Source organism: Bacillus rossius, chromosome 6 (genome assembly GCF_032445375.1).
Source record: "Bacillus rossius redtenbacheri isolate Brsri chromosome 6, Brsri_v3, whole genome shotgun sequence".
NCBI classification, from domain to species: domain Eukaryota; kingdom Metazoa; phylum Arthropoda; class Insecta; order Phasmatodea; family Bacillidae; genus Bacillus; species Bacillus rossius.
In genome coordinates, this window is record NC_086334.1 from 29,272,107 (window position 1) to 29,287,675 (window position 15,569).

Consider the following 15,569-nt stretch of genomic DNA (forward strand, 5'->3'; position numbering starts at 1 on the left):
TAATGAAGTAGAAGTATTTTTAAACATGTTATTCGTACATTTCAAAAGAAACAGAAGCACTATAAATATTGGAGTCATACTATTATTCTTTGAAAACTCGTGGAGTCGATGTCAGTTGGCTTGTAATTTTGATTGAATTATACAATATGGTAGCAGTTTCGAAATATATTTATGTGATCCCATCACTTTGTTCGAAACATCGGAATCAACATCAGGGTGTGAAGTGTACGATTTTAAGATTAAAAGTGGCTCACATCCAGAAAAGGTAAAAAGAAGCAGTCACATGTTACTTGACTATTTTTAATAGTGTGTATGTCAGACCAGTGGAGATCACCTTTTATCGCTAACTGTGCCATCACCCGAGGTCTCGGGTTCGGGACCCGGGATGAGCCCAGTGATTGTTGGCGGGATTATTTGGGTATTATGTAATGAGAGAGCACTAGGCTAGCCACTGTGGCTGAATGGGTCGTCGGCCCCAATGTGGATCACTGGACTCGCGGCGATAATTTATCAACTTCGGGAAGCAAAAACATTTTACAGGTTTACCAGAGTTTTAAAATAAAGCCTGTTCATGTACACTGTTCATACCCGGTAAGCATAATCCTTCTCCCGGAGAATTGGGACCTTTTCTTTTTTCATTTTATTTTTCGAGAAACTGGTGTGTGGAGTACAATCCAGAGAGAGGCTAGAACTTCAGGTTATCACATTGTCAGCAAAAGGTGGTCGGAAGGTTAGATAAACTAGTAGCCAGTTCCTTCATGTTACCTTAGCACCAGTTCTTATACTGGGATGCAGGAAGAACAAAGTACTAGCTGATAAGAGCAAATCAATGTAATCATGAGAGCTGGTGCGTAGGGATCCAATCCAGAAGAGGCTAGAGCTGCAGGTTTTCCTGTTAACCATTTGTGAGGATTCGGGGCACCAGTTTATGGAGAAGCTATTTTTTGCTCACAGATACACAGTATGAGAGGATGGTGGGTGGGGGCCAGACTGCTGATTTGGAAATCTGCTGGCTCCAGGCAAGGAAACCATTAAAACAACTTAGGAATGATGTAAGGAAACTGAACTTCCTAGAAGGCAGGTACAGCTGAGCATGATCACTCAATTGTCTGGAACATAGGTTAGGGTTCCGAGCATGTAATCGATTAAAGATGATTCCAGGCATACAGCATTCCTGGTAAATGGTCTTCGTCAATAAATTACAAATTCAAATGGAGAAATTACATTATATGGGTTATTGCCTTAGAAGGCCAGATTGTTACCAGCTACAGGACTACAGAAAAAGATAAATAATGATTCCGTGACTAATTTTATCGGACCCCTTTCTTACCGTTTGTAAAACAGTATACACAATGTGTAGTTTTTCAACGATTAGCTAAGTTTTTCAACATTTTGCATTATATTTTACAATGGGGGCCTGATCGCATAGTATGCAGATAGCAATTTATAGGTGTGGTCTAAATTCTAGAGTCCCTCTGATGGTTGCAATTTGTCCTATTAAAATTTTATTATAGTCAAATTCACAAGGAGAAGGAAGTCAGTTGGAAGGGGCAAGGAATTCAAGTGGTAGGAAAATACAAGTACCAGGGAGCTATCCTAAAATATTACCTAGGTTGGGAAAGCAGGTGCATCGGGTGGTAAAGAAGGGGGAAGAGGTCTGAGGCTGATTGCTAGTACAATGAAGGGGACAGGAGGGAGAGTAAAGGAGAAGGCATATACAATATTGGTGAGGCCAATGATTGAATATGCAGCGGCAATTCGGGACCCATACCTGGGGATATAAATTAAGGAGCTTGAAAGGGTGCAACATAGAGCGGATATATGGGCGATGGGTATGTGGTGGAGAAGGGAAGGGGCGAAGGGTGAGATACATAGGCCATATGTGATGATGAAGGAATTTAGGTGGGACATACTACATAGGAGGAAAGTAGAGAGATTGGTGAAGATTTTAGGGTGACAATGAGGGTAGGCTGGTGGATGCTGGGAGAAAAGTTGGACAAAGGGATGTAGAGAGGGAGGAGGGATCATGGGTAGAAGATACAGAGAATGTGGAGAAGAACAGGAAGAGAAAGGCAAGTATTCTTGGTGTGGTCAGGGCGGGGATGGAATATGATTGAGAGAAAAATACTGAATGCGAGAAGAGGAAAGAACTTGAGGAAATTGCTTCAGAAATTGGTTGAGAAAGGGAGGGGGGGGGGGGAGACTCTTTGCCACCGGGAGGAAGCCCAATCGCAAGTTAAAATCAAATAAAATCAAATGACTGAATTGTGTGATTGTAGTGACCAAAATAAGCACTATTTTTTGTTATGAATTAAATTGATGAGAATGCATAGTTCTATGGTATTTTATTGACATGAAGTCCCCTACCTGTTGCCTTGTGAATGATGGTGATCCGGGTTTGAGCCCCGGTCGCCGGATAGCCAGATCGTCGATTCTCAGGGTTAGGTGTGGGCCACGTGGCTAGGAACTGTCCAAGGAGATGACCCTGTATGTACGAGTGCCATACTATGTCCCGGCACACTGTCTTGCTATGTTAATTATGTGTCGCATGCTAAAGGTAGCATAAGTGATGGTGGCTAGATGTGTAATAAGAGTTTGAGACCCAGAACAACATGGATGAAAACAGAGAAATTAGGTCTGTAACAAACACACGAATATTACACTTGAAAATTACTACGCAGGCAATGAAGCAGTTCACATTGGATACTAAAATTATGCACTGACCTGTGACAGCAACTACACTGTTTACACTGAAAGAAAAAATATTACGTTTGGGTGAAGAGCCTTTGTAAGTATGCATCCCGCATAGTCACTACATGGCTCTTCCCAACATTCCTAAAGTTGAAATTACTGTTAATTAAGCTAGGCATGTTTAGCCCATGGGCTGCCCAGTGTGGGCAATGTCCAAAAGTCTTGTAATTAATTCCCACTGGCTGAGGAGGGGTCAAAGTGGCATGGCTCATCGACTTCGGTCCCATGCAGTCTCAACTACGAGTGCATTAATGTAACGATGAAAGAATTACGTTAAGTGGCTGAGGTTTACTTCGAGCCGATTGGAGGCGTGGAGCAAAATAAAAGATTTAAAGATGTACTATGAAAGCTAAAGACAGTGATTGCAAAGATATGATGGCTCTGCGGTGCGCGAGCGCGTCCAGCCTCTGCACCGGGTGAACGACTGAGTTGGCCCCACGTGGTGTTGTGCCATATGGAGTCGCTTTCACGCACAAAGTGTGCAGAAAACAAAATATGGTTCAGGCCATTTCGATGAATGGAAGTACATGGTGAATAAAAGTTGTAGAATTATTGAAATAAGATTATAATATACAACTTTTTAAAAATACACAAAATATTTAATTCAGTTACAAGTGGCAAACTAATATATAACAATCTTGCAGAGGACACACAGAGGCATCTCGTGATAGCCGTGCAGGTAAATATCGATATTTTGGTCATGGGGCCATTCCACTCTCTTCACTGCACACGTTCGTTGCACTCACTCTGCACTCGCCAGAATGCAATGGGCAACAAAAGGCCTAAGCGAGCGGAGGTAGCACTGGAGGCGACATCAGACATATACATTGGTTGTTTTTCAAAGGGGCTATTCATATGCACTTTTTGTTGTATGTATGTATTTATAACTTAAACAAAGCAAACCATTACTTTTAGTTGATGCGTACTGGATGTGGAGATATGGTGGACACCTCTCGGTAGTATCGTGGTAAGAATTTGTTGCCCGGCGCCAACTCTTTCAGTAAGAGCACTCTCCCTGTAGGTGAAACTCATCCCACATGGAGGTGAGTCGTGAACCATTCAGCCCGTGTCACCCACACTAGAGAAATGGTTTTATGCAGCCTAGCCTGAATCCTCATTGACCCACATGTTAAAGGCCTGTATGTACATCCTTAGCTAGGCTAGACACTCTGACACTCACTGGGACATGATAATGATCGAGGGTAAACAGTACTTACCTGTCAGGTAGTAGTCACATCCAGCTTTAATGCAGCACCCAAATGTACTTACAAGCATAACTGCACAGTACTCCACATTCTCCTTCAGGAAAAGGTAATTTGTATATTTACGATGGCACTTGCTCCTGGTCAGAAACAATGAGGCTGGTGAATTACTTGATAGAACATGCAAGAGTCGGCCTGTCCTGTAGGCAAGGTTCCTGCCCACGTGCCCTACAGTGCGAGGTGAAGAACTAAAGGGCCCCGACTCAAAAAAGCAAACAGCAGGATGTTGTGAAGCTCCAGAAATGAAAGTAAATTTTAAAAAAAGTACTTAAAGAGCTATTTCATTTACTAGTCAGTTAAGGCAAATCATTCATAGGACCTCTGTGAGAATAAGTCTGACCTGGCCGATGAGTCACACAGCTCCTGGGTAGCGAAATCCGCATTATTTTAACTGTTAACAATATCACTGAATATTTTTCTATAGTTCATTAAAATGTATGATTTTTTTTTTTTAAGAATCAAAAATAATGTGACTTGAGAAATCTCTGTGAAGGCAGTATTAATTTATTATTATTATTTTGGGAGATGCAAGATGATTGGTACAACACCTGAAAATACATATCACACAGGAAGTGTTGCATGTTGAGAATGATAATGTAACTGTACAAAACTCTCTGTTGTCATTAGGTTTTGAATACAAAAATTATTATTGTTTTTTAAAACTCTTTTTCCTTTCCCGAAAACGTTTCTGCATCCGCCATTTATTTGAAGAAAAACAATATTTTTTTCCCCCCAGTTTTTATTTTTATTTTTGGCGGCCTTCTGATTTCCATTTGGTTTGGTTTGGACAATTGAAATGTTAAGATTCCTTCAGATAATTTCAAGAATGGCTGACTTATTTATGATATTTATTAGATTTAATTCTATTAAGAAATACACTGTAGTTTAAAACTTTGATCGTATCAAATAGCCTTTAAGTGGTTTTTAATGCTATCGTGACAATTGAATGTTTCCCGAAAACGATCTTTTAATTATTTTTTTTTTTTCTTCATACAATTAGGGAATGGCCACTTGCCCTAATACTGAGTACATAGCAAAGAAAAAATCGTTGCGTTGTGCAGTTTTATTATTTGAAAAATTAAAAAGAAAAAGTATTTAAAAAAATGTTTATTTAGAAAATAATTTTAATTAAATTAATTGATGTAAACGAATAAAAATGTGAAATATCTTTGTAAGAAAATTTTAATAATTTCCATTTCATAAAATCATTGAAGATTGTTCCAAATTAAATTAGTCTTTAATAAATTATTATAATATATCGAGTGTATTTTATGATATTTTATGGAGTGAAATAAATGCCTTCAAAAACAATTTGTTTACAAGAATTATGTTTCTAGCATGAAAACATGTATTGTTAATGTAAAATTACATAATTATATATTATATATAAATATAAATGGAATAATTAAATAAATGCGCTAGAAATACAACAAATTATGTTTTTATAGACGTGTGGAAGAGGCAACACGGATCCTGCGCGCATGCGCCATAGCTTGTTCACCTGTCTTGGCGAACGAATACATTCACCCAATTATAATTGAGGAAATATTTCTATATAACTGTAATAATCAATTTATTACACACATTTAATGTTAATTCAAAGTATTTAATTGCATAGCTTTTATTTTTGCTCTCTTTGTGCCACTGGTGGTCTTGTATTCTAGCGGTAAGTCGAGGAACTAGTTCGTAGGTCGCGCCATCTGGCGGTTGTCCGGTCGGCAGTTAACTTTTAGATGAGAAGCCAGTTTGTTTTGTAGGAGGCGAGAAGGTGGTAGGGGTTGTCGTTATTTGTTTATAGTGTTGTGTTGCGAGTGTAGTTTGTTGACATGGGGTGGGGTATTACTTCTGGGAAGGGGGATGGGTGAAGAGTACGTTGAGAGTACACTTCAGATCGATGTAAAGCGTAGTTCTCGTAAAGGAGCTGTCGAGCTGGCTTGCTACGTTCACCGGGCAGACATTCCGAGCTCCATCACGGATTGACAGGCTGTGTGTTTGTGGGATGTACTTCAAGTTGACGTGCTTCGGTCGTGTTATAACTATGGTGCACCGAATTCACTTCGTAAATCGTGTCGTATAAACATGTCATCTTCACTAATGAGGTCCGAGTGCAGGAAATTTTCACCCAATATCTTCAATAAAAGTAAATGCACCAATTGTTTCAAGCAGAAGGAAGAGCACAGTGCGGAGGCACTAGAAAGCAACAGGGTGAGTACATTATCACTTAATTATAAAAAAAGATCCAACCATTAGAATAATAATCTATCATCATTGATGCTTAATTAAATGAAAAATTTTGTTTGATAGTTTTTACCGTTTTATATTGTACTGCCTAACCAATGTGTTATGCTAACACCGAGATTTGTTTTAGCAATGCGATGTAAAAAATTGTATATCAGCTTGAATTGGAAAATATCAGGGTAGGTACATTTACAATCACAAATATACGCCACACTGCTTCCTGGAGCGAGCGCAGAAGGCACTACTACAGAAGATCTACTTGTAGGGTGTTACCTTTGTAAAAAAAAAAAATCAAGTTATTAAAGTAGCAGGTGGACAGGTGTACCCTCCGCGCTTGGTTCTTCTGGAAAATAGAACGGCGCAGATATAAAATTAAAAAAAAACAGGTCAATGTGGAATACTACTACATTTAAGCATTTTTTTAAATTACAAAATACATTTTATTACTTTGTAACATTTTTTCTATCATTATGTAAAATAGTATTACATTTGAACAAATGATTCCCACGTAATAACCATTTTAATTAGAGGTTAGGTTAGGGTAGCCACATGTGAAAATTTGTTTTTTAGTGTTAATTGTTGTACTTATTGTGAACATTGCGTGTAATGTAAATATAGTGACGTAAATTTGTGTTGTGTTCGCATAGCGTAACCGAGACCGTTTTCGGCTAGAGATAGCCGATTTTGTTGTCCGCCCAATATCTTGATGCTCTCTGTAACTTGATCTGGTTAGTTGAGTAAGAAATACTTTAACATTTTTGAGTTAGGTGAATTTCACAATTTCAAGTTCAAAATACGATACTGCGCATTACAGATGATTTTAGTTAGAAAAAAAAAGTTCGTACGGGTCAAGCGCAGGGGATATCGAGGTTTTAGGCATGCTTGTTTTGCATAAAATGTTTTTTTATGAAATTAAAATTCGGGTATCGTGTTATATACTACGTCCCAGTCTGTTTTCTGATACTACTTTTTTATAATTTTCAAATAAAGATTTTAACGTCTCGGGTATCGTAAAGTATACTGTAGTGCCATTTCCTCAAGAAATACGTATTGTGCTAAACAATCATTTGAGTCTTGCTCGTCCTTCATATTCCCGTGCTTTTACTGTAAACACGTACAGGTAGTAATTACTTCTGCACCGCCTTGTTGGTGACTATCAATCCCTATCATATCGCAGTGTAAACTTTTTTTTTTTTAATTGAGCCCTCACTGTACCGTTCGTTTTGTTGTGTAAATCTAACTTAACTTAGGAAAAGAGAGGTTTTTATATTACCAAATATATTTAATGATAACTCTACCAAATAAAACAAATATTTCACCTTATGTGTTGTGCTTATGAAACACAACACGGTAATTGTTTCGTATCCAAGTTTATACATTGATCCTGATGGCATGATCCTTTAAATATTGATCCTGTGGTACATGATGCTTGCTGTTTGATTTTAGTACGTCAAAATATCCTGCACATATCAAAAACTTTTGATATAACAATATATTATGATCTCAAGTTGAATATAAAGGAAAATATATTCTGTATTCAACTTACTATGATTATTCATTTTTATATCACAAGTATATCAAGTATTTTTAAATCACTAATTCTGTATCGCAGAACACAAAACTTCTCTCGTCATTATTAAAATTACAACTACCATTCATTCTCTACTCCGTAACATTAAATTAATCCCGTATAAATAAACACGGACTTTCATTTCTCTCTTTACAACTACTGCTACAACACACATTACCATACATCCAATACATTTCTTGCTGCCTACTAAATATTTATTGTATTCAGATTTAAATACTTATTATCAAGATATAGTTATCATTCCACTCATTTTCTATTACATTTATATTAAAAATTTATTATTTCACTACTACTCGAAACAAAACAGTTATTTTCGCTCTAAAACAATCATTAGTATTATTTTCATGCCTATATTTAGTCTTTTACTGTTACCAATATTACATACTATATATCATTTCGCTCAGACTCATTCAAGTATGTTAGCAATTGCCAACTTGACGGCTTATCTTTCCCCTAACTATTTTTCGAACAAAAATACTCATACGCTGCTTACCAGTATCTAGATATAAACTTGACCCAAATTCTCATCGCGTGTACCATGTAGTAAAGTTTCAAAATAAACATTTTACCGATTTTAGGCAGGTCAATTTTGAAGGTAAAGGCTAATCAGAAAATAATTCGTTATTTTCGGGCACTACTGACGTTTTTCAATTTATTTAAACAGCGTTTTGTTTTTAAATTCCACTGGATTCTGAAGAAAAAAATATATATAGTGGGGAAAGAGATTAATTCCAGGGACATTAAAAATATTACAACATTAAAAAAGAAAGGATATAAATGCGACAATCTTTACGATCAATATACAAAAGCTAATGAAGTATTTTAGAATAATTCATCAACTCAAACAATTTTCTTTGACTTCAATCCCTTATAAATTACTGAGTATTTCAGAATCCAGTGTAAATGAAAACTCATTTTGCGAGAATTCGTACATTTCATGAAACTATAGTATTTTTAATGTCACTGTGTTAACCTAACCAGCTGTTCACTTAAGTAATGTTGTAATGTTTCCCCAGACCTAACCAGCTGTTCACTTAAGTTATGTTCCCCTAGCCGTGTGAAAACCAAACTTATCGAAAGAAATCGTGTATACAAGAATGGAAATATTTTAACGATTTTAAGTACGTCTACTATTAACCGACCATTAATTGTATTTATGATCACCGACGTGCCAACACATTTTATCTGGAAAAAAAAAGTATCTACGAAAAAACTACAATACAAAAATATATCATACTCACGAAAAATTTACGCTACTTACATTGTGTTCAATAACATACAAATCCACAAAAACACTTTAAAAAAACCAAGTAATTGTCTAGTGTAAGGCCACTACTGTAGAAAAAGGAAAACATCTGAAAATTGATTTATTCAGTCCCTTGTTTTATTTGTAATGATACTGTCAAGGCGCATTCAGATATTTTCCAGAACTTCACCTGAAATTAACCGTTTTACGTTCGCCTGTGCTGTAACTGGGCCTTCGTCATCTCGAGTCCAAGTTTAAGGCTCAGTATTGTTGCGTAATGACGCAACCCCAGGCAGTCATTTCTGGCTGGCTGTGTGTAAAATATTGTAAATATTACCTGTAATGGAAACATAGTGACGTAAATTTGTTTTGTGCTTTGACAGCTTAGCCGAGACTGTTTTCAACGAAAGGTATCCATGGTCCTGTTTTAACGAGAGATGTCCCTGATCCTGTTGTCGCCGCCCTAATGTTGATTTAATATTAGATACAACTTGATTCTGTGGTTCTCCAGACATCCTTAGGAATATAACATAGCGGAGGATCTTTTCAAAAATACAAGGACGTATAATGTCAGTTACGTTACGGCCGCGGGCAATTCTATTTAGACCCTAATTGGTTTTCCTTTCCAAGTGAATAATGTTCAATATTCTAATTTTCACTTGAAAAGGAAAACAAATTAGGTTAAAAAAATATCTTGGCCCCGGCCGTAACGTAATGAAATTGAACATTACTGTCTTTTTGAAAACAGTCTCAGCAATGCTATATTCCTAAAGATCTCTGGATAACAACAGGCTCAAGTTGTAGCTAACTTAAAGTAAACATTAGGGCAGCGTAAACAGGATCAGGGACATCTCTCGTTGAAAACAAGTCTCGTCAACGCTGTCAAAGTAAAAAAACCAATTTACTTTACTATGTTTACAATAAAGGTAGTATTTACAATTGAACAGCTGAGTGGAAAAAGGATAACATTCCACAAAATGGCGAAATGAACCTGAGATAGCCATTTTGTAGTATTTCTTATACTCTATCCATTTAGTGTAAGAAGGATAATATTGCAGTGGTAGGCCATTGTTGAAAATGATGCTGAATATTTCATTGTATAGTTTCCAGGTGCATTTTCTTTGTCAAATAGTGTTTGTTTCTCTTTATTATGTGTGCTAGTATTTTGTTAAGTTTAATACATTATAATAAAATATTATTTTGCCTTGAAGAAAGTTTTTCTTGATGCATCACAACTGTCAAAATATTATATAGGTATGACTGTTAATTGCATCAAATGTGTGCAAAAATAAATTTATTATGTAAAGTGCATTAATATATTGTCTTTAATGCATTATTTCTTATGCTTTTGGGTTGCAAACATGATTTATTATTACTTTTTTTACTGTTTGTTGATTAGTGTAAAAAGGATAACATTCCGGCACTTTCAATTAGGTATTCGTATTTCTTTACTTACTTTGACTATGGACTCGGAAATTGTGTACTTTTGCTCTATACTACTACACCTACAGTTGCTCAAAAGTGAAGTTTTTGATCCAAACTGTAGTTTTAGTACAAATCAGTTTTTCCTATTTTTCTCAAAACATGTATATATGGAATATTAACCTTTTTACACTCAGCTGTTCAATTATTTTACACCATCTGGATTGAAGCATAACGGCGTCCGAGTCATTGTACAGGCGAACAAGAGTTTTTTTTTTGTTTTGCGCTCCTTCAGTGGATAATTACCATACTCAACCTTTTTCGGAGCTACAATGAATGATGATCTGGGCACACATTAACATTACGCGTTGCAGAATGAATTTCGGGGAAACATTCAAATAGTTGTGTAATATTTGACAATTCCACACAGTAAAACTTGACTCACAATGACCCGTTCGTACGTTCTTTGATCACGTGACCTTAAGGCAATCAAGAGGTCCCAACAAATTCATTAAATCTATCCGTCCGACCTTCGAAAGTTTCCCAAGGATCAACTTTCGACGGATGGACGGACGAATTTACGACCTCAAAAATGTCAGCACGGTGTTGCCGGCGACCTTTAGGTACTACCTTAAAAAGGTTCTTGAATTTCGTTTATTTGCGTAGCTGCTTGTATTAAATGTTTTTTAAATTATCTTTTGAACACATTTTAAAGTTTAATTTTTTAATACACAAAACTTGACTGCGGCACAGAAGTGCATTTAATTATGTATGGTGAAACTGAATGTATATAATATACAATGCGGAAAAAATTGAGTTTAATGATTTATAGTTGCTTAACTTTCATTATCGTCAATCTAATCTACATACACAAGATAAATCTTCACCTCTATTCAGCATCGAAATGGAAAAGTATTAGACTGATGCGCGGATCATTGTGAACATTGTGGATCGCTCGGTTTGATGAACGAGCGCTACGGATCACTGGGAGTCCTACTTTAGAAATCAAACAAATTGAAAGAAAAAGAAAAAAAAACCGTTTGCTTGTAAATAAAACGTTGCCAATTGTAGGCGCAGAAAATTAAATATTTACCTCACTCACCTTCTTTACAGAGAGCCGCACATCCAACATTTTTCGTGAGACACAAATTTGAAGTGTACTTTCAGCTTAGATTATTTTCCTGTTCTATGTTATTTTATCTAGATTTCGCACTTAGTGCTAGTTGAAAAAACGATTTCTGTTTGTCTACAAATAAAAAAAATTCGTTGTTAGCATGAATTTGTGCCTTTTTCAAATCAATTTGTAGTGTGTTACTAAACGAAATGATTCTACTGCCTTCCGCAGTATGGAGGTGGAGGGACACCAGGTCACCCAGTCCAGAATGCGAGAGGACAATTATCAATCTGGCTCGCCAATCTATCCACTTAGACAATGGGTTGAATCTATTAACGATTACCATTTTACAGTCGGTACGAAAGGTGGGGATTTGGTTTGTTTCCCGCACGCATGCTCGCATCAGCTGGGCTCCCGCCAAAGCGATCCGGGTTCGATTCTCGGCGGGATCAAACGCGGATTTTTCGCAAGTGGGAAACATTGTTACGTTCCAATGAGCCGGTGGGTTTTCTCGGGCTGCTCCCTCCCGTTTCCCCCACGCAATAATTTCGTCCACGTTTCATTCTCATCGCTCATAGACTATGATGAGGTACATACAGTACAGAATGTAAGTGGCCGGCCGAGTTTTTTTTTTTTGTAGCAAGGAGGCCGCCGGTCGCACGCCCCGCCGTCTGGTGAAAGTGCCTGCTGTGCACACACGACGGTGTCGTTGAACCGTCTCCCGCTGATATGCTTTCACTGGCCGGCGCGGCGGGGAACTGGTGTCTGTCCGTGCCGACTGGGGCTGCCGCGAAAGCTATCGGCATCGGCTGTTATCGTGTTCTTCCGAAGCGCCGTGCGCGGAACGGCGTGTCGCCCCGCGGCGATTGGAGAGGAGACTGCGTGTACGTTAGGTATACTCGTGGAAAGGGGGACATCTTGGGAGTGGTCAGCTGACTCGCTTCCCGCCAAGGCGATCCGGGGTCGATTCCCGACAGAGTCGGGGTTATTCCGTCAATGGAACTGTAGTACCATTCTCTCTCATCAGCGTGAATGTAATTTGGTCTGAGCAAAAAATAATATTATAATTTTTCTGTGTGGAGATGGAGCTGTTAAATATTCTGTTTTCAAAATGTGACTTACAGAAGTTTCGAAATTTAAGCGAAATATACTCCAACATAAACATGCACCTGCTTGTAAAATGGTTTAGCCGAGATAGTTTCAGAATCGCCCAATTGTTTTGTCGATTTCCACATGGCAGAGTAGTACTTCCATGTACTTCAAAAATGTGTTGCAGCATATTTTGTTTCGTAAATCAGGCCTAAAGAGCGAGTGTGTCCACCGCCATGTTCTGAACTCTTAATAACGCTGTCGCGTTATGCGCACAGGCGGATTCGGCGAATTGCACGAATCCAGGGCCTCGCACCGCGAAGATAGCGAAGTCTGCTATCAGACACATTGGTTCGTTGTGACAAGGTTTACTCCAAGTTGTGCCGACACGCCGAGTAGTAGTGCGCGATAAGCGGTGGATGACATGAGCGCTTGCTCAAGGTCACACGTTCAGTGTCGCAAGTCGTAATCCGTCACCGGGTGTTGCGACAGTATTTCCCCTCCCACCTCCTTCGGTTTTTATTTGCTTAGCGGAATCGGCCTTGAAATTTCTACGTGATTTGCGCGTTCTCTTCCCAAGTTTTACTTGCACATTACTTCGTGTTAATAATGAAAACCTACTGTGTACTCTTGTGTGATTTCATGTTAAGTAACTAACCATAAATTGTGAAGTTAGTTGTGCTAGTGAAAGGTCGTGCGATCAGGTTATTCAAAAATATTTGGAGACGATGGCGAAAGTGGAACTTTAACTTTTGCAATTGAAGTATTTCAGCAATTTAAAATTTTTTAAAAGGTTTTCCAGACCGCATTTCAATTATGTTTTTAAAACAAATTATTGTCAGTTTTCAAACACCCTTTTCATGGGGTGATCCAAAGTACTCAAGAATTTTAGAAAAACCTAGGTTTAGGAGAGTAATGGAATAAATAAATTCTTAAACAGAGAATGTAATAACAACGCAATGTTATGATTCATGGAGAGACTGTTCAGCGTTAAATCAGTAACTTTATAATATTTCGCCAATCTCCTTTGGCATGTTTACAGGTAACTTGTACATTTTCTTTTATACGCAGTCATCAAACAAAGAAAGAGAGAAAAACAATTATTGTTAGTTTGTCTACGTACAATTCTGAATATTCAAAACATTTCTTTTTTTTTAGAGAGTGATATAAAGTGTAAAGGTATATTAACATATTAACAGCTTGTCGGCAGTTAAAAAAATCCTGGGTTTTTTTAATAAAAAATATAGTGGCGAAATGAAAAAATGTACTTATACCGTGATAGTGACGAAAGTGGTTAGTCATTATATGTGTTTTGTTGTATAAAAACGGAAATTTAACTTATCTTTACTTTTAGTTCAATTTTTGTTTTTAAATGGCGGCAGTTGGCAATTCATGCGTGGTTAAATTTTTGCCCTTAAACTCTGGCTCGTGACTATGTTTTGTTTGTATTACGTTATTGATGCAATAGATACAAAAATGTGTTAAACAAGCACTGAAAGGAATGGCGGCTAGCAAGAGCCAACCCGCTTTGCTTTAATTATCTCTCGTATCAACTTCATATATTAAATATATTTTGCATATTTCCTCTCAATAATGTCATTTGGAATAATTTTCTTGGAATTATCAAATGCAGATCTCCCGCCTTTAAAAAAAGCAATACAAATCATTGCAGGTGCTGAGTACCAAGAATCATGTCGACCATTATTTATAAAACTCAAAATACTTACACTCATATCTGAATACAAGTATGCAATAATTAACATTGTTAAAAAAAATCGCACCACTTTGATAATGTTGACGTTCCACAATCATAACACCAGAGAAAATACATTAATTTCCAAACCAATAGTACAAATATATTCCATAAAATTCATCCCGTGTATACAATATCTATGTTTCAAATGTTAGCTTTTAACACTTGTACAGCAAAAAAGGTTAAAACTTATAATTATAATGTAATTTTTAAGCTTGATTATTATATATTCCTTATGCTCTCGTTTATATATATTTAAATAAAATTTATAAAAAATTCTTGACGTAAGTTGTAATTGTATTAAATCAATAGTGTTCAATAAATTAGGTAATTCGGTTGAATTTGTGATTTTGTTAATTTTGTTGAGGTACATATTGTTATGAGCGAGGTCCGGCCAGACTGAACCCCCTTCCCAATTTTTTGTAATGCGTGACATAGGGTGCTCGCCCCTTCCCTGCGTAAATCTGATTAGCGGCCTTCCTAACCTCTGCCGTTTCTCCCTCACTTGGCTAGTTTAGCCTCGTAAAGGACACGACAGAGAAGCGTCCGAGACCTTGGGCTCAATGGCATAGTGTTCTGCACGTGTAGAGAGAAAATCAATGTAGAAAACATGCGCCGACTGGCTCATCTTACAACCGATGTATAAAAAACAAAACAAAAATGTAACGATTAAATAATGAAAGGAAAAAAGTTTAAATTCTATATTAAACAATACATACTTCGGTGTGGTCCCATATTATTTTAAAACATATTATGCGCATACTTAACAGAACTTCACATTAACTTGATATCACGGCTGAGTATTTAAAGTTAACAACATTTACACACAACAGTATAAATATGCTTGGGGGCTCCGCAAAGACAAAAAAAAGTCTAAACAATTTGTTACACCATAGTGGCAATTACAATTAATGACATCATTTTATACAAATGATTATTCAAATTTTTTTTTTTAGGTTGAGAATTAAAAAAAGTCCTTTCATTGGGTAGGTTAGAATTTCGATGTCACACGTGGATGTCCAACAAGGAACGTTCATGCGCAAACATTATTCAAGCTGAAATAAAATTATGGTAGTGACTCCTGAAAGCATCCTGAGGCCGTA

The 15,569-nt window shown here is 37.1% G+C and overlaps 1 protein-coding gene across 3 annotated transcripts in view; it reads left to right on the forward strand.

The window, feature by feature from the left end:
• Positions 1 to 5,761: 5,761 nt before the first annotated feature.
• The window catches only part of LOC134532957 (protein outspread), a 236,392-nt gene continuing 226,584 nt past the window's right edge, over positions 5,762 to 15,569 (forward strand). The window contains exon 1 of one of the 3 annotated variants that reach the window (XM_063370041.1): positions 5,762 to 6,218. In XM_063370041.1, coding sequence (XP_063226111.1) covers positions 6,093 to 6,218 — 126 coding nt within the window. In that variant the 5' untranslated portion in view covers positions 5,762 to 6,092. The remainder of the gene's footprint in view (positions 6,219 to 15,569) is intronic. The other 2 variants (XM_063370043.1, XM_063370042.1) reach the window with 2 other exon arrangements.